The sequence below is a fragment of the Pogoniulus pusillus genome, chromosome 32 (assembly GCF_015220805.1).
Source record: "Pogoniulus pusillus isolate bPogPus1 chromosome 32, bPogPus1.pri, whole genome shotgun sequence".
NCBI lineage: Eukaryota > Metazoa > Chordata > Aves > Piciformes > Lybiidae > Pogoniulus > Pogoniulus pusillus.
In genome coordinates, this window is record NC_087295.1 from 10,807,520 (window position 1) to 10,829,848 (window position 22,329).

At 50.6% G+C, this 22,329-nt stretch overlaps 1 protein-coding gene across 1 annotated transcript in view; it reads right to left on the minus strand.

Moving 5' to 3' along the window:
- The window catches only part of VOPP1 (VOPP1 WW domain binding protein), a 95,089-nt gene extending 74,590 nt beyond the window's left edge, over window positions 1–20,499 (minus strand). The window contains exon 1 of the mRNA XM_064169896.1: window positions 20,431–20,499. Coding sequence (XP_064025966.1) covers window positions 20,431–20,481 — 51 coding nt within the window. The 5' untranslated portion in view covers window positions 20,482–20,499. The remainder of the gene's footprint in view (window positions 1–20,430) is intronic.
- Between the last annotated feature and the right edge of the window lie 1,830 nt (window positions 20,500–22,329).

The window sequence follows — 22,329 nt, forward strand, 5'->3', positions numbered from 1 at the left end:
GGTTGTGGCCAGGAGGAGGTTGCTCTCTTCTCTCAGGTGGCCAGCACCAGAACAAGAGGACACAGCCTCAGGCTGCGCCAGAGGAGATTTAGGCTGGAGGTGAGGAGAAAGTTCTTCACTGAGAGAGTCATTGGACACTGGAATGGGCTGCCTGGGGGAGGTGGTGGAGTCGCCGTCCCTGGAGCTGTTCAAGGCAGGACTGGACGTGGCACTTGGTGCCATGGTCTGGCCTTGAGCTCTGTGGTAAAGGGTTGGACTTGATGATCTGTGAGGTCTCTTCCAACCCTGATGATACTGGGATACTGTGTGATACTGTGATACATCGGCTCCTCTTCCCCTTGCCTCATGGCACGGTGTGACCTGCTCTGCAGGCATGGAGAAGGGATCACATTGCTCACTTAGAAGTTGACTTGGCTTTTGATGAACCTCTGCTAGCTGCTGGTGGCATCCTTACGATGCTGTGCAATGTGTGGGCAGAGCAGATGACGGAGGAGGGAACACATGTTGCATCTCCAGCAGTTGGGGCTGATTTTGCATTTTTGCTTCCCAAAGGTTTGGGGTTTTTTTGTGCTGCTGAAGTTGTCAGTTGCCCCTGTGAGATGTCTTGGGGGAGGCAGTGCTGGACAGTTTTCAGTGCTGGAAAACTTCCAGGGTGCTGCTTTGAGAAGACGGAGACCACATATGCAAGCAGCCTCCTGGGCTGCTTTGAGATGACTGAGACCACACATGCAAGTAGCCTCCTGGGCTGCTTGGAGCTGACTGAGACCACATATGCTTCATCCCAGCTCCTGCTTGCATCTCTGTTTGTGGATTTATGGCTCACTTGTAGAGGGGAAGGTGTCTCATGAATAAAGTCAAATGCAACCAAAGCCAGTGAGAGCTTTTGTAGTGCTGACTGGCGTCTTCAGGGAGAAACTGGGAAGGAACTGGGTGCCATTCCTTGCAGTCATCAAGTTGATCAAGCAGGACCTGCCCCTCCTAAATCCGTGTTGGCTGGGTCTGATCCCCTGTCCATCCTGTAGGTGCTCTGTGATTGCCCTCAGGATGATAGCCTGTGGCAGAAAGCCTGGGATGCACCCACTGTGTTGGATTTGGTGGCGGCGCTCTCCCTGGTGGGGAGGAGGATAACGAGTTACATGTTTGGGAGTTCTAACTTGGATTCTAATCAGAGATGTGCTCTGTTCCAAGAAAACAGGCTGCAAAGATATCCAATTTCTGAGGCAGGTTCCAGTTCAGTTAAATACATTTCCAAAAGCAACTCTGAGGGAAGGAATAATAATACCACTACTAATAAAACAAAGAGCAGTGTCTGCAAATATCCCACTGTCTTGGAAGTGCCTGATGGAGTCAAATTCTTCACTTTCAAGAAGTTTCCTTTTGAAATGTTCCTGCAGCAAGGTTATAAAAAAGATCTGGGGAAGCTTGGAAACAGGAACCCTTGTAAAAAAGGCTTTTCCTTCAGGCAAAAGCTTTTAAACATGACTTGAAGCAGGCTTATGGAGGGTCAGTTAATACTGGTGATAGCTCCTAGAGAAAGCTGCCCACCCCTCTTTGCAGTGGTAAGGATGGCATTTGTTATTTGTCAGTGTTAGCAAGTGTTACTCTAGCACTGCTGATGACTCCCTGGACATCTCACAGTATCACAGTATCATCAGGGTTGGAAGAGACCTCACAGATCATCAAGTCCAACCCTTTACCACAGAGCTCAAGGCCAGACCATGGCACCAAGTGCCACATCCAATCCTGCCTTGAACAGCTCCAGGGACGGCGACTCCACCACCTCCCCGGGCAGCCCATTCCAGTGTCCAATGACTCTCTCAGTGAAGAACTTTCTCCTCACCTCCAGCCTAAATTTCCCCTGGCACAGCCTGAGGCTGTGTCCTCTCGTTCTGGTGCTGGCCACCTGAGAGAAGAGAGTAACCTCCTCCTGGCCACAACCACCCCTCAGGTAGTTGTAGACAGCAATAAGGTCTCCCCTGAGCCTCCTCTTCTCCAGGCTAACCAATCCCAGCTCCCTCAGCCTCTCCTCGTAGGGCTGTGCTCGAGGCCTCTCCCCAGCCTCGTCGCCCTTCTCTGGACACGCTCAAGCATCTCAATGTCCCTCCTAAACTGGGGGGCCCAGAACTGAACACAGTAATCAAGGTGTGGTCTAAGCAGGGCAGAGTACAGGGGCAGAATGACCTCCCTGCTCCTGCTGACCACACCATTCCTGATGCAGGCCAGGATGCCACTGGCTCTCTTGGCCACCCGGGCACACTGCTGGCTCATGTTCAGGCGGGTATCAATCAGTACCCCCAGATCCCTCTCTGTCTGGCTGCTCTCAGCCACTCTGACCCTAGCCTGTATCTCTCCATGGGGTTGTTGTAGCCAAGGTGCAGCACCCTGATGTGCCTTGCTGGAGCAGCGTGGGGGGCGGTGGGACTGGGGAGCCCATGTGCGAGGCCAGCAGGCCGGGTTGTGGAGGGTTATCACTGAACTGAATGCATATTCAGGAGCTATTCTTAGCCCCCACTGGAGAGGCGATTACCAAATTACCCAGTTACATAATCTCTTTTTATATAATCACTGTGATGCTCTTCTCCTTATGCAACAGGGAGGGAGACTGCAGGCGGCTGAAGAAGCTCCTTCCCCAGGGAGAGCTGCACCGGCAGCACCGGGGGTGGATGTGTTGGCCACCGTAGGTGCACAGAGGAGTATCAGCAAAAGCAGGCTCAAAGGCAGCTGAGCTTTTCAGAGGCAATGATGTATGGACACGTGCCCTTGGCCCACAGAAGGTGAGAGCAGCCCAGCTCATGCTGCTGCAGAAAATGCATGGAGCAGAGATCACCTGCGTCTCAAGACGGCAGAGATGTTTAAGCCAAAGGCATCTGATGCCCTCCAAGATGCCTGTCCCAGCACTCAGTAGAAGAGAGTGAGATGTCTTCATTGACTTTTAGTGGGCTTTGGATGGGGCCTGGGATTAGGGCTTTAATAAAAATAGGAAGTCAAGATTACTACAGAATTAAAAGAAGCTTAATCCAAATGCCCCTGGCTCTGTGCCACAGCCATGAGTGTGATTTCCCTGCACAGGGAAAGCCAGGTGAAGCTGAGACAGAAGCAGGTTCCTGCAAGGTGCCTTGTGATGGGTGCAATACACACAGGGAACTGGCAGCTTGGGTCAGCATAGCCACGCTAGGAAGTTTCACCTGCCAGAACATTTTGAGCACACTCCAATGCATCTCCTACAGCATTCCCAGGATCTCACTCAATGCCTTCAAGGAACACCGCAGACATCTATGCAGGTGATTGCCACATACAGGGTGTAGCAAGACCCAGTTCACCAATGTTCATCCAGGGCTTTAAGAAGTCAGCATCAAAAGTGTTACCTGCAGTAAGAATGACCTGCAGTGAAAAGAACTATTTCAGCACTGGATTTCAGAACATAGCAGCTCCAAGATTCCCAGATGCAGATCCTGGGACAGTTACCCATTAGTGCATTGTGGGTTTGGTGTTAAACTCAGCTAGCTGCATGCTGCTGGCATTACCTGAAAACCTCAAATTGCAAAGGCCCTCAACAAGACAGCATTAACACTGCTAAAAACCAAATAGCTCCTTCTGGAGCTACCAAAGGAACGATGCCAGAACAAACTAACAACTTTGATCTCAATGTACCTCTTCTAATTGATACCCAAATCCAAAGGCATCTGCCTTGCTCTTCATTGAGGGTTATGCAAGTAGAAACTGACCATCATTTGGCACTTGCTGCCTCTTCTGCTCCTTGTTTTCCTTAGAAATACAGCTCATCCCATCCAATTCAAGAGGGATAGAGATATCTTAGAGAGTGTCCAACAAAGAATCATAGAATCAACCAGGTTGGAAGAGACCTCCACGATCATTCAGTCCAACCTAGCACCCGGCCCTATCCAGCCATCTAGACCATAGCACTAAATGCCTCATGCAGGCTTTTCTACAAGGATGGTGAAGGGACTGGAATGTCTGTCTGATGAGGAAAGGCTGAGGGTCCTGGGGCTGTTTAGCCTGGAGCAGAGAAGACTGAGAGATCTTATGAATGCTCATAACTGTCTGAAGGGTGGGTGGCAAAAAGAATCACAAAATGGTTTAGGTTGGAAGGGACCTCAAAGATCATCCAGTTCCAAGGCCCCACCATAGGCAGGGACACCTCCCACCAGAACAGGTTACTCAAGGACTCATCCAACCTGGCCTTGAACACTACCAGGGAGGGAGCAGCCACAACCTTCCTGAGCAACCTGTGCCAGTGTCACATCACCTTCACTGTAAAGAACTTCTTCCTAACATCGAATTTGAATCTCCCCTCTGCCAGTTTAAACCCTTTACTTCTCCTCCTGTCATTACAAGACCTTGTCAACAGTCACTCCCCAGCCTTCTTGTAGGCCCCTTTCAGATACTGGAAGGCCACTCCAAGGTCTCCTGGAAGCCCTCTCTTCTCCAGGCTGAAGAGAAGGTGCCAGGCTCTTTTCAGTGGTGGTGTGTGATAGAGCAAGGGGCAGTGGACACAAACTAGAACACAGAAAGTTCCACCTCAACATGAGGAAAAGCTTCTTTGCTGTACAGGTGCTGGAGCACTGTAGCAAGGCTGCCCAGAGAGATTGTGGAGTCTCCTTCTCTAAAGACTTTGAAGACCCATCTGGATGCAGTCCTGTGTGACCTGTCCTAGGTGATCCTACTTTGGCAGACGAGCTGGACTCATCACACTTCAGAGGTCCTTTCCAATCCCTACCATTTTTTGATTCTATGATCCCAAGCAACCTGCAGGCAAACCCTAGCCTCAGCATGGCAGAAAAGGCTTCACGCAGGGCCAGGCATGCACAAGTCTGCGAACAAATTAAATTATAAGATACTGGAACATGTCCAGAGAAGGGCAACAAAGCTGGTGAAAGGCCTGGAACACAAACCCTGTGAGGAGAGGCTGAGGGAGCTGGGGGTGTGCAGCCTGCAGCAGAGGAGGCTCAGGGTAGACCTCACTGCTGTCTACAACTACTTGAAGGGAGGCTGTAGCCAGGTGAGGTTGGTCTCTTCTCCCAGGCAACCAGCAACAGAACAAGGGGACACAGTCTCAAGTTGTGCCAGGGCAGGTCTAGGCTGGATGTTAGGAGGAAGTTGTTGGCAGAGAGAGTGACTGGCACTGGAATGGGCTGCCCAGGGAGGTGGTGCAATCACCGTCCCTGGAGGTGTTGAAGCAAAGCCTGGCTGGGGCACTTAGTGCCATGGTCTGGTTGACTGGCTAGGGCTGGGCGCTAGGTTGGACTGGGTGATCTTGGAGGTCTCTCCCAGCCTGCTTGATTCTGATTCTGTGATTTCAGCTATGGAAAAAAATAATGAAGCAGCTTAACGTTATCTTACTCTATCTCAAACCATGAGGTGACCCAGTTCTGAAGAGGTTTAACCCAATCCCACAGGCTATTTTTACTTCTCTATGCCAGCCAGGAGACCTGAGTTGCATTAGTTGCAAAGGAGATCAGAGCAGAATCAGCATCCCTCACGCGAAACTGCTGCACACATCAGTGCCCACCGTGACAGCACCGCTGACAGCTTGGCACTGGCAAGCATCCTCAGGACTAATGCTACTGAAACCACTGAAAATCATCCTCCTGGTTAGGGGTATTTCTCTGGGGTACACAAGACAGCAACCAAGGCAGAAGCAGCTCATATCAGCCTTTAAAAAAGCACACCATGGTGAAGCAGATTTAGAACTTCCCACACACCCTTCTTTCCCCAGACAACTGGCTAACCATTTAAAAGCAGCATTATCTAGACAGGAAGGTTTCCTTCTCTGCTTTGGACTGAAATCCTGCCAAACAAAGGTGCATTTATACAGCTGTACCTTTCCTGTACCAGGCTGAACTCAAAGCTCCAAATGCAGCAGGGAAGCAAGGCCCTGAGCTGGGAGCTTATGCTGTAAGAGCCAGCAGAGAATTCCTGTCTCTCACTCACACCAGCGTTGAGATAATTATCTGTAGCAATGAGCAATTCACTCGAGGAGCAGAATGAAAGAAAACACTTGCTTGACTCATCCCTGCCAGGTTCTTGCAGCAAGAGCTGAAGCATGCTTACAGTCACTCACCACAGCAAGAAGCACATGCCCTGACCTTCTCTATTGACAGAGATACTGTGAGGAAAGCAGAAAGGCATTCACTATGCTAACAGGTTTTCTGTCCACTTCAGGGAAGAGATTTACTACGTTTAAGCAGCAAGATTTGGACAGGCTGGATCGATGGGCTGAGGATAGCGGTGTGAGGTTCAACAAGGACAAGTGCTGAGTGCTACACTTGGGCCACAACAGCCCCCTGAAGTACTACAGGCTTGGGGATGAGTACCATTGGAATGGGCTGCCCAGGGAGGTGGTGGAGGCACCGTCCCTGGGGGTCTTCAAGAAAAGCCTGGATGAGGCACTTAGTGCCATGGTCTGGTTGATTGGTTAGGGCTGGGTGCTAGGTTGGACTGGATGATCTTGGAGGTCTCTTCCAACCTGGTTGATTCTATGATTCTATGATTCTACCTGGAGAGGAGCTGCTCTTCAGAGAAGGACCTGGGGGTGTTGACTGAGGGCTGGATGAACAAGAGCCAGCAGTGGGCTCAGGGTTTAAGAAGGCCAATGGCATCCTGGCTTGCATCAGAAACAGTGTAGCCTGCAGGGGTTGTCACTCTCTACTCAGCACTGGTGAGGCCACATCTCAAATGTTGTGTTCGGTTATGGGCCACTCAGCACAAGAAGAACATTGAGGTGCTGGAGCCTGTCCCAGATGGTGAAGGGCCTTAAACACAAGTCTTATGAGGAACAGCTGAGAGAATTGGGGTTGTGTAGTCTGGAGAAGAGGCTGAGGGGAGACCTCAACTCCCTCTATGACTACCTCAAAGGAAGTTGGAGGGAGGTGGAGGTTGGTCTCTTCTCAAGCAACAAGCAACAGAACAAGAGGAAATGGCCTCAAGTTACAATGGGGAGGCTCAGGCTCAACATGACAAAAAAAATTCTTCACAGAAAGGGTTCTCAAGCACTGGAACAGGCTGCCCAGGGAGGTGGTGGCATTTAAAAGACATGTGGCTGTGATGCACAAAGACGTGGTTGAGTGGCAACAATTTAGCAGTAAGGGTGGGACTGTGAACTCTAGAGGAGTGGTTGAACTTGATCTCAAAGGTCTCTTTCAATCTCAACAATTCTATGATTCTAAGAAACCTGGGAGAAATTACACACTGAGTTACACCTGGGCTCTTCCCCAGACAGAGACCCTGATGCTGCCTGTAACCACATTGTACCATGGCTAAACAGGAGTCACGGTGCAGTACAAGCACTTGGATATTAACCTCCTGTGTTGGCATTAACAGAAGGGTACTAAACCCCACATAAACAACTAAACTTCTCTGGTTAGGCAAAGAGCATCTCCTGTCCATAAAGGAAGAAACACAGACTCTGGCCAGAACACAGTGTTAGTTTGCTCCATCAGGCATGCAGAAAGACACAACTGCACCAGCAAAAGGAAGCACCCCAAGTTCACAGCAACTTCAAATAAGTCTGTCTGCCTCTACAGCCATTGACATCTGTTTGGAGTTCTTTGCTAGTACACATTCCCTGACAGGGCTCCTAATTTCTTGAATCAAAACTTCTAGATCAGGAGCACACCACCAGCTCTTAACCCCAAGAGCTGTCACTGCAACAACACCGCTGGCAAGACAGAACTAAGCAGAGTAGGTCTTCTTTGTGTGGTAGTGGCATGGAGCCCTTAGAAGACGATGAAGTGCAATGAAATTCTCCTCTCATGTGAAGTGTCAGTTTCTTGCAAGATGTGCTGCCTGTGGTCTTTGCACTGCCATCAGTGAGACCCCCTGATGCCCTCTCACATGCACATGTGCCTCTCATTTCCAAGCTCTCCAGTTGTTCCTCCTCTGAAGAGGAGAGAGAGTAGTTACACACACAGAACTAGAGAGGCATAATAAGGCATTATATGTACTTGCCTTAACGTATTGCAAATAGATTTGTACAGGCTGCATACTTGGAGTCCATGATGCTGACCACCAATTCCAATCAGTGCAAAACCTGAGAAGGAAGGATCCAACCCTCCAAAGCCAGCCACCTTCTACAGCCACTGAACTTCAGCCACTTTCCATGAAAGGCTTGCTCTCCAGACAAGAAAGGCAGAGGGAGTGTGCTCTGGAGAGGACTGTTGTGTTCACAGCTACCCATCTGCTAGACTTTCAAGACAATGGTCCCTAGCAGCAGATGTGGACCTTCTCTGGAGTCACAGTCTCCAGCCACAACTCCCTCCCATCCCACAGGCAAGAAAGACTGAGGAGGTCATGAGGACCAGGTTGAGCACTTCTGCTCTGACAGACACTTGGCAAACGACGTGGGAAAACGACAGAATGTCATCTGGAAAAGCAGTCTTATCTAATGGCATCTTTCAGAGGAAAACAGAAACCAGACTCTGCTACTTTTCCCTTGGAGCAGAGCATGGAAAAGGTCTGCACAAGTTCCTTCTGCTTAATACAAAGGCAGTGAATTCTGGGGATGTGGTTTGGTGGTGCACGTGGCAGCATTAGGTTTATGGTTGGACTCCAGGACCTTAAAGGCCTTTTCCACACTAAATGACTCTGACTGCCATTAGGTGACACCTAGTGTAATGAAACAAGAAGTGGGCTGCCAAAATGGTTTGGTGGTGCACTTGGCAGCATTAGGTTTATGATTGGACTCCAGGACCTTAAAGGCCTTTTCCACACTAAATGACTCTGATTGCCATTAGGTGACACCTAGTGTAGTGAAACAAGAAGTGGGCTCCCAAAATAGGCAGTCCTGCTCCAAGATGTATGTTCCACTTCCTTCCTTGAAGGAAGTTTCATGATGCTGCCAGTGCACAAATCTCTGCTGAACCAATGGAAATCTATTCCCTCTCACTTTGTTTCCCATTCTCTTTTGGGTGTCTTTGCCATCCACAGCACTAGTGGGCTGATTCAATCCCTCCTTTGCTGCATGGTCACTACATCTGTGGGAGGTGGCCAAACAAGGGGTTAGGCACCACCCTTGCCAGCAACAACATTAACTCTGCACTGGATGAGACAGAGATTAGAGACAACTTCTTGCTAATTCCTTTCCCTCTAAAACCCTACCAGACTGAAAGCTGAGTCATTGAGAAAGAGGAAGAGCTTCTCAGCTGAGTTATTTAAAACACGGGTTTAGTTAACACCTATTTAACGTGAAGCTGAAGACACGGTTGAAGAGAAAGACGTTTTTAACTCAGCTGTGAAAACTTTTTTTCCACTTAATACGTGAGAAACCTGTCAAGAGACGTTATTCTCAAGAAAAGAAAAAGAAAGAAAACACTCCACAAACCCAGACTCCCCTCTCGTGCTGCCTCCAGAGCACCAGGCGTGGTGTTTCATCTCGTGTGTTGTCGTACTGGTGTCAGGAAAGTGATCGTAGAATCACGAAGTTAGTTGGGTTGGAAAAGACCTCCAACAACCTAAGACCACCATGGTCATTAAACCATGTCCCAAAATGCCATGTCCACGTATTTTCACAGTATCACAGTATCATCAGGGTTGGAAGAGACCTCACAGATCATCAAGTCCAACCCTTTACCACAGAGCTCAAGGCTAGACCATGGCACCAAGTGCCACGTCCAACCTTGCCTTGAACTGCCCCAGGGACAGCGACTCCACCACCTCCCCGGGCAGCCCATTCCAGTGTCCAATTTTCTGAATACATCCAGGGATGGTGACTCCACCACCTCTCTGGGCAGCCTGTTCCAATGCCTGACCACTCTTTCAGGAAAAACATGTTTCCTAACATCCAAACTAAAGCTCCCAGGCACAGTTTCGGGCCATTTCCTCTCATTCTATCACTTGTTACTAGGGAGAAGAGACCAACCCCCACCTCACTGCAACCTCCTCTCAAGGAGTTGTAGAGAGCAATAAGGTCTGCCTTCTTCTCCAGACTATATAATCCCAGTTCCTTCAGCTGCCCCTCACCAGACCTCTCACAGTATCACAGTATCATCAGGGTTGGAAGAGACCTCACAGATCATCAAGTCCAACCCTTTACCACAGAGCTCAAGGCTACACCATGGCACCAAGTGCCACGTCCAGTCCTGCCTTGAACAGCTCCAGGGACGGCGACTCCACCACCTCCCTGGGCAGCCCATTCCAGTGTCCAATGACTCTCTCAGTGAAGAACTTTCTCCTCACCTCCTCTTTCACCAGCTTCATTGCCCTTCTCTGGACCCACTCCAGCACCGCAGTGTCCTTCTTGTAGTGAGGTTACCAAACCTGAACCCAGTATTCAAGGCACAGCCTCACCAGTGCTGACTAGAGTACATGATCACTTCCCTACTTCTGCTGGCCACACTGTTCCTGATCCATGCTAGGATGCTATTTGCTTCCTTGGCCACCTGAGCACACTGCTGGCTCGCGTTCAGCCAGCTGTCAACCAGCACCCTAGGTCCTTTTCTGCTGGGCATACTTCCAGCCACTCTGCCCCAAATCTGGAGTGCTGCATGGAGCTGTTGTGACCCAAAGACAAGACCTGGCACTTGGTCTTGTTAAACGTCATACAACTGAGCTTGGGCCATCAATCCAGCCTGTCTAGATCCCTTCACAGAGCAGATCAACACTCCCATTTGCTAATATCCACTAATTGAGAGTGCTATTTAATGCCCAAGATCCCAGGCTATGTCCTCAGCCTTCAGACAGACCTAAGATTCACTGTCCAAAAGGAACTACTTGAGAGAAGGGAGAAAAAAAAGATCATTACAGAAAGGATTTGCCTCTTGCTATTCAGAGGAGAGTTTGTATTTGCCATAATAATCCCTAATAGGATTTCAACAAAGCCTTCAACAAAATACACAAACTGTGGGAACAGCTGCATTTGCTAAGGACACAGAGCACTGCAGCATCTTCAAAAATGAGGCTAAAGCAAAAATTTAAATGCAAGTTTATAGCATAATAAATTTGGAGTTCATCCACAGCCACCTCATCTCAGTGAGAGCTAAGAGTTTTTTTGCTTTCATCTGTTCCTGTGAGTAAATTCAGCCTACATGGATGAGCAGAGTGAACCTGCACATGAGCACATTCACTCCAGTTTTCCTAAGCCTCTTCCTAGTGGAGTAAACCAAAATAAATTTGCATTAAAGCAAAAAGAGCTTCCATGGAGCCTTTTTTTTTTTCCTCATTGATTTTAGCTAATTCCAGTTTCTAAGAGCAGCTCAAGTCTAAAGGTTTGCTTTGGTCAAGTTTAACACATCCTTCTACACACCTGCCTTAGCTGAGTGGAATCATAGAATCAACCAGGTTGGAAGAGACCTCCAAGATCATCCAGTCCAACCTAGCACCCAGCCCTAGCCAGTCAAGTAGACCATGGCACCAAGTGCCTCATCCAGGCTTTTCTTGAACACCTCCAGGGATGGTGACTCCACCACCTCCCTGGGCAGCCCATTCCAATGCCAATCACTCTCTCTGACAACAACTTCATCCTAACATCCAGCCTAGACCTACCCTGGCACAACTTGAGACTGTGTCCCCTTGTTCTGGTGCTGGTTGCTTGGGAGAAGAGGCCAACCCCACCTGGCTACAATGCCCCTTCAGGTAGTTGTAGACAGTAATGAGCTCTGCCCTGAGCCTCCTCTTCTCTAGGCTAAACACCCCCAGCTCCCTCAGCCTCTCCTCACAGGGTTTGTGCTCCAGGCCCCTCAACAGCCTTGTTGCCCTTCTCTGGACACCTTCCAGCACCTCAACATCTCTCTTGAATTGAGGAGCCCAGAACTGGACACAGTACTCAAGATGTGCCCTGACCAGTGCTGAATAACTTCCCTTGTCCTACTGGCCACACTGTTCCTGATCCAGGCCAGGATGCCATTGGCTCTCTTGGCCACCTGGGCACACTGCTGCCTCATCTTCAGCCTATTATCTATCAGTACCCCCAGGTCCCTTTCCTCCTGGCTGCTCTCCAGCCACTCAGTCCCCAGCCTGTAGTGCCGCTTGGGGTTGTTGTGGCCAAAGTGCAGAACCCTGCACTTGGCCTTGTTAAATCTCATCCCAAAAGGAAAGCACCTTTCTGTAGGAAAGGAGAGTGAGGAATTCTCTTTTACACAGAAAGCATAACTGAAGGTGCTGAACTTTGTTGACAGCTGTAAAAAATATAACCAGATTTTACTGATGTTTATCCTGATGAAAAAAAAAAACCCCACCCCAAAGCCAAAAAAATAATCCCACCACCTATCTATTCACACTGCCTCTCAGAGGCAAATGGCACTTGGCCACAGCTCCCTTCCCGTGGCAAACACAAATCCATCTCCTCCTCAGCAGGAGCAAAGTGAGAAAAGTGAGCAAGCTCAGCTCTCCTGCCTGGAAATTGCAGCCCGTCTCACTGCTGTCAAGAGGCAAGGCTGACTTGCCAGCATCAGTTGGATCCCCAGACTATAAATCCTAAGGAAGCTCAGCAATCCAATAGCTGCTTTCCAACTGGCTGCAGGAGGGTAAGAAAAACCTCACCAAAAACTGTTCAAGCTGCTAAACCCTTGAGTAACAAAAACAAAGCAGGAGAGGGTTAGTGGACACATCTGCAACAACAACAACTCCCTTGCAGAGTTCTGGAGCCTTTTCCCCATAAGTCTGGGCAGGATTACTCCTCTCACCACCCACTGACAGAGAGACACATCAGAGACACAACAGCCCTGGCATGCATGCACCTTCATACATTGCTAGAATCACACAATCACAGCAACATTAAGGTTGGAAAAGACTTTTCAGATCACTGAGTCCAACCATTAACTCTACCAAGGCTGGTGCTAAACCATGACCCTCAGCACCACATCTCTGCCTCTTTTCAACACCTCCAGGGATGGGGATTCAACCTCCTCCCTGGGCAGCCTGTTCCAGTCTTTCAGAACCCTTTCAGTCAAGAAGTTTCTTCTAAAGCCCAACTTAAATCTCCCCTGGTGCAACTTGAGCCCATTTCCTGCCATCCTATCACTTGTTACTAGGGAGAAGAGACCAGCTCCCACCTCACTCCAGCCTCCTTTCAGATAGTTGTAAAGAGCCACAAGGTCTCCCTCAGCCTCCTCTTCTCCAGATTAAACAATCCCAGTTCCTTCAGCTGCCCCTCACCAGACCTGTTCTCTTTCCCCAGCTTCACTGCCCTTCTCTGGACATGCTCCAGCACCTGGATGTCCTTCTTGTAGCAAAGGCCCCAGCTCTGAATGCAGTACTCATGGTGTGGCCTCACCACTGCCCAGTACAGGGGTACAAGCCCTTTTCTGCTCCTGCTGGCCACATTCTTTCTGATCCAGGCCAGGATGCTGTTAGCTTTCTTGGCCACCTGGGCACACGCTGGCTCCAGTTCAGCTAGCTGTCAATCAACACCCCCAGGTCTTTCTCTACAGGGCAGCTTTCCTGGAAATGAAATACAAAGGGAAACCTGACAGCTAATAGACAGAATAATTTATCAGAAGCAGAGGCTGGGGGATGTTCCCTGTAACCTGTGTGACTTTTGAACTCTGCCTGTGCCTAACCTGATCAGAATGTGGATTGGGCTTTTTAAAGAGTGACACTTCTGCCCAGCTTTATGTGCCTGCTCCTCCAAAGGTTAAAAACCAACAAAACACCCACCAAACCAAACCTCTTTAGGAGAAACACAGATTTTAGGTTCCTCTTATTTGCTAAAATCTGTCCTGTTGAAGTGCACTTACAAAAATAACACTAAAAAGACTCCAGCAGTTACCCAGCTGAGAAGCAGTAGCCAGTTTTGCTTTTATTCAAACAAATCTTGTCTGACAGACTGTCGGGAGCAGTAGAATTCTGTTTCAAGATAACACATTTTGCTCTCCATGTGACATGTCCATTCTTTCCTTCTTAAGAAAAAAAGCCCACTTGACTTTTCTGTAGTATCTTTCATCTGACAAATTAACAAGAAGAGGATTACACTGCTTTCCCCCCCCCCCCCCAACCATCCATAATCAGTGTTTCTACCACATTATAATTCCTAGTAATGAGAAGCTGATTGTGTGTGGAAATATCAATGCTGGTATTTCCACGAGCAATGATCTAAATCTTGTGTAGTTACATGGAAACCTACATGGTGGGACTGTGACCTACATCTCACACTACCCACTGTGACTGCCACAGGTCTTGGCTTATCTCAGCTTTAAAAGCTAGACTTAAATATTCAGGCAGTTGCATTAGCTCCTTGGTTCCTAGGGTGGATCTAAGGACCAACCAGAAGTTTAAGCACCTAAGATTATTTGATAGTTTATAAAGTTGAAGCTACTCAGCAAACTACTCAGTAGCAGTAAGAATAATAAAATGCCTTTTTTATTACCACTGCAGGACAAGCAGAGTCTTCTACCAGGCTTAAACAGTTGTGTTCAGCCTCCCCATCCCTGAGCTCAGCCTCCCCATCCCTGAGCTCAACCTTCCCATCCCTGAGCTTAGCCTCCCCATCCCTGAGCTCAACCTTCCCATTCCTGAGCTTAGCCTCCCCATCTCTGAGCTCAGCCTTCCCATCCCTGAGCTTAGCCTCCCCATCCCTGAGCTCAGGCTCCCCATCCCTAAGCTGAGCTTCAGCCACCTGATTCTCCTCCACCCAGCACTTCTGCAGCTTGTGGGAGAGAGAGAAATCAAGCACTCAGTCTAGGAAGCCAACCACATGGAGACACTCTGGTGCTCTTGTTCAGGCTGAAAATAAGCTTGATTCATCATCAGGGGCAGAGGGGTGCTGCTTGTTTAGTTGTGTTTTTTCCCCATCCCAAGGACATCACTATTCATTAAAGTCACATTTAAGCTCAAATCGCCAGAGCCTTTGGGATGTCTGATGAAATAAAAGCAGCAAATCCTGATATATACCCCAACCAGACATCCCTGTAAGGACCTCCTCAAAGCTTTCCATAAAATTCAGAGCCATCTACTAAACCAAAACTGAGACAAAATGCAATCCTCTCAGCTGAACCACGAGCTGTGCTAGCAAAGAGACCGCCTCATGAGTGCTGAAGTCGCATACCCCAGTACTACCTGTCTACCAGACATCCAGGCTCCTGGTGGAAAAGGGTATTTCAGGCAACTGAAGGTAGTAAGTCTGCTACCTCCAAGTAGCCAAATTAATTTGAAACACACAGATGGACGAAGATTCAACAGCATTCATTTCTTCCTGCAAGAACTAAAACTACCTGTCAAGGTACCCACCTTAGAAGTTCCTCGGTTTAGCTTACGTGTTCAACCGTTCGACTACGACTGAGCTGTGCACAAAACTCCTGGCAGCTCTGCATTTTCTCCCCTAACAACAAGGCTTTCTCAAAGCACAGAGTCACAGAATTTCTTAGACTGGAAGAGACCTTCAAGATCACTGAGTCCAATCATTAGGTTCACACTGACAAGTCCTTGACTAAACCAAATCCCTCAGCACAACAGCTAATCACTAGGAATTGCTGTGGTTGGAAAGGACCACCCTCATCAGCCAGTCCAACCTTCATCCCAGCAGCCTTCATCACCAGACCATAGCCTCAAGCACCACAGCCACTCTTCTTTTAAACACCTCTAGGGGTGGAGACTCGACCACCTCCCTGGGCAGCCTGTCCCAGTGCCTGACCACCCACTCAGTAAAGAACTTCCTCCCAACATCCAACCTAAACCTTCTCTGATGCAACTTGAGGCCATTTCCTCTTGTCCTATCATTAGTAATTCGAGAGAAGAGACCAGCTCCAGCCTCACTACAACCTCCTTTTAGGTAGTTGTAGAGGGCAATAAGGTCTTCTCTTAGCCTCCTCTTCTCCAGACTAAACAACCCCAGTTCCCTCAGCCACTCCTCATAGGTCATGTTAGCCAGACCTCTCACCAGAGGTTTCCTGGGGCTGCAGATTTTTCTTCCATGCTGCAAAGTCTCTGTAGTTACAGTAGAAAAATCTCACTGGACAAGAAAACTCAGAATGAATCCCCTCCTGCTACCACCACAGTGCTCTGGGTGATTCCATAATTAGTGTATGTCAAGCACTTTCAGGGTAAGGTCTGTCATCCTAGCATCAAGAACCAGCAACTTCTTGTGTGCTTCAGTTGCCTTTGTGAAACCACCTAAGTGGCTTATCCTGACCCTTGGTCCCTCTTCTGTATCTTCTGCCTTTACATGGGGAACAGCAAACCATCACTTCCCGCTCACAGTCAGTTACTGTCTAGGCTCTGACCTGAAAGCTACAAAGGAACACTCCCCACAGCCAAACCCACTCCCTGCACAGAGTTACTGTGTTTACTTGTGAAAGAGTTGAAGCCTTTCATGGACATAACCAGAAAGAGTGTCTCGGAATCCATGTGGACAGAAAATAGATTAACATCTTGCAACAGGCACTTGGGACAACTTTAAACATGCTGCGAGGTAGGGATGTTGGACTCAATGATCACAGAATCACAGAATCAACCAATTGGAAGAGACTTCCAAGCTCATCCAGGCCAACCTAGCACCCAGCCCTAGACAATCAACCAGACCATGGCACTAAGTGCCTCATCGAGGCTTTGCTTCCAACACCTCCAGCGATGGCCACTCCACCACCTCCCTGGGCAGCCCATTCCAATGCCAATCACTCTCTCTGACAACAACTTCCTCCTAACAGCCAGCCTAGACCTCCCCTGCCACAACTTGAGACTCTGTCCCTTTGCTCTGTTGCTGCCTTGCCTGGCAGAAGAGCCCAACCCCACCTGGCTACAGCCTCCCTTCAGGGAGTTGCAGACAGCAATGAGCTCTGCCCTGAGCCTCCCCTGCTGCAGGCTGCACACCCCCAGCTCCCTCAGCCTCTCCTCACAGGGCTGTGCTCCAGGCCCCTCCTCAGCTTTGTCGCCCTCCTGTGGACACCTTCCGGCACTGCAACATCTCTCTTGAATTGAGGGGCCCAAAACTGGACACAGCACTCAAGGTGTGGCCTGAGCAGTGCTGAGTACAGGGGACAAATAACCTCCCTTGTCCTACTGGCCACACTATTCCTGATCCAGACCAGGACGTTCCTGCTTGCTGCAGGGGTGTTGGATTAGACAACCCTTGGAGCTCCTTTCTAATTTAAAGCTAAACAACCCCAGCTCCCTCAGCCTCTCCTCACAGGGCTTGTGCTCCAGGCCCCTCACCAGCTTCATCACCAGAGGTGCCTTCCAACCCCTACCACTGTGTGATTCTATGATCAGCAAACTACTGACAATTGCTCTGAAGGGCTGAATGGCTTCCCCCCCCAGCTCTCATTACTTGGAGAACAGCCAAAGCCTTTCTAGTGGGAGGTGTCCCTGCCTATGGCAGAGGGTTGGAACCAGATGATCTTTGAGGCCCTTTCCAATCTAAACCATTCTATGAAAAATGCATTCCTCAATGGAAAAATGCATTGCTTGATTAACATCTTAACCAAGATCACACTTCCATCAACCAATGAAAGCTGCAAACAAGAGTTCAAATAACTGTAGCAACACCATTTCAGCTATTAGCCAGTACAGAAGTTAGTGCAGAAGGCAGCAAGAGTTTTTTTGAGCACCAAAATACTCCCATGCAACCAGATGTCTCTGATGCAGTTATTTAAAACCCCAGCCTTTTATTTTATTCCCCCTGTAGAGTACAACATCAAACAATTTGTAACACTTCTTCTTTGCATAGCATCTCATTTGAAAAAGGTACCCTAAGCGTTTCCAAAAGAGAAAATGAAAACCAGATGGCAAAATAAACCTTCTAGATTAGAAGGGAGGGTGGGAAAAAAAATGGAAAATGAAAAAGAAAAAAAAAAGAGAAAACCAACCAAGCCCCAATTAAAACCTGTATAAAAGCTTTAAAAACTGCAACTTTGGCTACAGCCAAAGAGGATTTATGCAAATTGCTTGCTTTTTTTTTTTTTTCCCAGGCACAGAGGATCTTTTTCAGCAGGAGGCACATTAAGAGAGCAGAGACGTCTAATGAAACCCTGGAGGGGTGAAACCTTTCACACTCTGAGATGGACCAACTCCCTCTGGGAAATGCCAGTGCCCATTCCATTTAATGGACATTTTGCCATCCGTGCTTCCTGAAGAGCTTCTGCAGAGGTAAGGAGCAACCACGGGGCCAGGCTCAGGGCCAGGTTTACAGCCAGGGTAATGAGACACAGCCCAATTAACTTGCAAAGAGTTACATTTATTTACATTAAACAGCGATTCTGATCTGAGTGTTTTAATGAGATGATGCTGGATGACATAATGGGCAACATACCAGAAATCCTTCATGGATGTAGGTGGCGTAAACATGTAGTAAACACTGTTTTCATGACTGAAAACAACAATTACACAGCCGGCACTCTGATTTCCACACACAGCTCTGGTGCTAGCTTGGCTGTTCTCAAACAGGAATTCATTTTCTGCCTAAACCTCTCCATCACGGAGGCAACACAGCTCCCCATCCCTATGACACCTTCATCTAGATGGCTTCTGGGCTTTACGGTGTAAAGATGTACCAAAGCCAAGCCTCCAGATGTTCCCAAAGTCATCACAGGATCACAGGATGTTAGGGGTTGGAAGAGACCCAAGATGATCACCCAGTCCAACCCCCCTGCCAGAGCAGGACAATCCTATCTAACACAGATCACACAGGAACACATCCAGACAGGTCTTGAAAGTCTCCAGGGAAGGAGACTCCACAACCTCTCTGGGGAGCCTGTTTCAGTGCCCTGTCACCCTTCCAGTGAAGAAGTTCCCCCTTGTGTTGAGGCAGCACCTCTTTTACTGCAGCTTACACCCATTGCTCCCTGTCCTATCCCAGGGAGCAGTGAGCAGAGCCTGTCCCCCCCTTCCTGGCCAGCCCTCAGATATTTATAAACATTTATCAAATACCCTCTAAGTCTTCTTTTTTCCAGACTAAAAAGTTCCAAGTCATCCCAGCATGCTGCCACCACACATGTCCTGGCAATGACTGGAGTGGTGTGCCCACAATGGACCTGTCCCAGGGTGGCTACTGATTCCCCTCAGCTTGCCTCAACCCCAAGGTTAAACCAAAGACCAGCAGACAGCTCACCACCAGAAAACACCCACACACCAAGGGACAAAAGCCTGGTGATGATCAGAGGGCTGGAGCACCTCTCCTATGAATATAGGCTGAAAGAATTGGGGCTGCTCAGTCTGGAGAAAAGGAGGCTCTGGGGAGACCTCACAATTACATTTCAGTATCTGAAGCAGGACCTGTAGGAAAGCTGGGGAAGGGCTGTTTAGAAGGGCTTGTAGTGATAGGATGAGGAGCAACGATTTGAAACTGGAGCAGGGTGGATTTAGGTTGGACACAAGGAGGAAGTTCTTTACGATGAGAGTGGTGAAATCTCTGGAACAGTTTGCCCAGGGACGTGGCTGAGACCCCACCCCTAGAGACATTCAAGATCAGCCTTGATGAGGCCCTCGGCAGCCTGATCTAGTTGGGGGGCAGGGGCTCACTACAGGGGGATGGAGAAGATGACCTTTGAGGGTCTCTTCCAACCTGATGCAATCTGTGAATCTGCTTGGACATAACTGTGTGGTACAACCCCCTCTTCCTGCGAACATAAGATGCTAATTTGTGTGTGTGCTTGCTTAAGTGCCAAAACTGCTCTGCTAAGGCTTTCTGAGAAGTTTAACCATGCTGCTGGCTGCCGCCACGGCTCCTCCCTAGCTGCTGCTGCTGTTGCACCTCTGCCTCGCATCTTATGTCTTGTCCAAGAAAGGATACTTAAAATCAGTATAAAAGATGCACTTTCCCTTTAACCCTTTACTCAAAGGCGCTCATTTCATGAACCTTAGAGAGCACCAAGGGAGGTTTAGGTTGGATATTAGAAAAAACTTCTTGACTGAAAGGGTTCTCAAAGACTGGAATGGGCTCTCCGGAATGGCTGGTTGGATCCCCATCCCTGGAGGGGTTCAAAGGACACACAGATGTGGTGCTGAGGGACATTGTTTAGCAGCAGACTTTGCAGTTAGAGAATGGTCGGACTCAATGATCTTAAAGGTCTTTTCCAAACAAAACCGTCCTATATTTCCACGATCCAAAAGCTTGTGCCCCTGCCTACAAGTCTCCCGTTACTCTGCTCCAGCACATCGCAGATGACCTTTTCCTGCTCCCCTAATAAAGCATCAAAAAGAATGCAAGCCAGGTCGCTGCTAAGAGCCCCAAACTACGGCTCCTCGGCAACCTCCCGAGCCAGCAGAGCCGAGTTCAGCCCGGTCCGACCCGGCCCTGCACTGCCCCGGGAGGAGCTGCTGGCACCAAATCCGCTCCGACAAGGGCATCGAGCCCAAAATAAACACTGTACCACCACCTCCCACACACCCCACGGCTGAGTACCAGCTGCCAGCTTCCCCCCTCCGCCCAGCGGCGCGCAGCTCCAGATCGCGACTGACGGCAGATCTCCCCCTCCCGCCGCCCCGGGGCTGTCGGAGCAGAGCCCGCTCCGCTGCACCCCCACCCTCGACCCCGGCCCACCTCACCTCCCACAGCAGCGACAGCAGCAGCGCGATCCTGGGCTGGAAGCGGTTCATCTCTCCTCCTCCTCCTCCTCCTGTTCCCGCGGCGGCGGGGGGCTCGCCCCTGCCAGCTCAGGCGCGAACGGCCGCTGTCACCGGCGCCATCCCCGCCGGTAGCGGGAGGGGACACGGCCACGGGCGCGGAGGGGCAGCGAGCAGGGCGGGCTGAGCAGGCGGTCCGGGAGAAGGGGTGGCGAGAAGCCCGCTCCAGGGGCAAAGGGGCGAGGCGTGGTAAAGCAAGGGAACAGAGGCGGGGACGCGCACGGGCGAGGGCGGGCTGAGCTGCCGATCCCCAACGCTCCCCTCAGCAACGGCCGGAGCCGGCCGGGCAGCGCCGCGGCGAGGCGAGGTGGAGGGGAGCGCGGGGCTCGGGCGGGCGGCACAAAGAGGCAGAGGGCGGAGAGAGGAACCGGCCCGCCTCGGCACCGCCCCGCGCCGTTGCCCGGCCGGCGGCTAGCGGGGAGGAAGAGCAGCCTGGCGGCCGCGAGCGCTTACCCCGAGCGGCGGGCGGCAGGCACCGTGCACCGTGCACCGTGCACCGTGCACCGTGCACCGTGCACCGTGCACCGTGCACCGTGCACCGTGCACCGTGCACCGTGCACCGTGCACCGTGCACCGTGCACCGTGCACCGTGCACCGTGCACCGTGCACCGTGCACCGTGCACCGTGCACCGTGCACCGTGCCGGCCCCGCGACCCGCCCGTCACGGCGACCCTCCGCTGAGGGACAGCGAGCCCTCGCCAGCCGCGCCTTGCTGCCCTGGCTGCGCAGAGGGAGGGCTGCGCGGGGCCCCGGGGAGGGCGGCGGCAGCAGGCGGGGGTGAGGCGCGAGCGGCTGCAGGGCGCGTGCGGCCCCGCGCAGGTGACCGCGCTCAGGTGCTGGCGGAGGGCGCGAACGCGCCGCGAGGGCTGCGCACCTGCTGCGAGCACGGGCTGCGAGAGTTGGAGTTGGTCAGCCTGGGGAAGGAACGGCTCCAGGGAGAGCTAACGGGGACCTACCGGGGGCTTGGGAGATAAATGGAGACAGACTTCTACCTGCAGCGACAGGACAAGGGGCACTGGTTTTAAATCGGAGGAGGCTGCATTTAGGAAGAAATAATTTTCAGCGAGGGGGATGAGACACTGAAACATGAGCCAGCAGTGTGCCCAGGTGGCCAAGAGAGCCAGTGGCATCCTGGCCTGCATCAGGAATGGTGTGGTCAGCAGGAGCAGGGAGGTCATTCTGCCCCTGTACTCTGCACTGCTTAGACCACACCTTGAGTGCTGTGTTCAGTTCTGGGCCCCCCAGTTTAGGAGGGACATTGAGATGCTTGAGCGTGTCCAGAGAAGGGCGACGAGGCTGGGGAGAGGCCTTGAGCACAGCCCTACGAGGAGAGGCTGAGGGAGCTGGGATTGGTTAGCCTGGAGAAGAGGAGGCTCAGGGGAGACCTTATTGCTGTCTACAACTACCTGAGGGGTGGTTGTGGCCAGGAGGAGGTTGCTCTCTTCTCTCAGGTGGCCAGCACCAGAAGGAGAGGACACAGCCTCCAGGGGAAATTTAGGCTGGAGGTGAGGAGAAAGTTCTTCCCTGAGAGAGTCATTGGACACTGGAATGGGCTGCCCGGGGAGGTGGTGGAGTCGCCGTCCCTGGAGCTGTTCAAGGCAGGATTGGACGTGGCACTTGGTGCCATGGTCTAGCCTTGAGCTCTGTGATAAAGGGTTGGACTTGATGATCTGTGAGGTCTCTTCCAACCCTGATGATACTGTGATACTGTGAACAGGTTGCACAGGGACGCTGTGGATGTCCCCTCCCTGGGTGTGTCCCAAGGTCAGGTTGTTTGGTGTTTTGGGCAACCCGATGCGGTGGAAGGTGTCCCTGCTCATG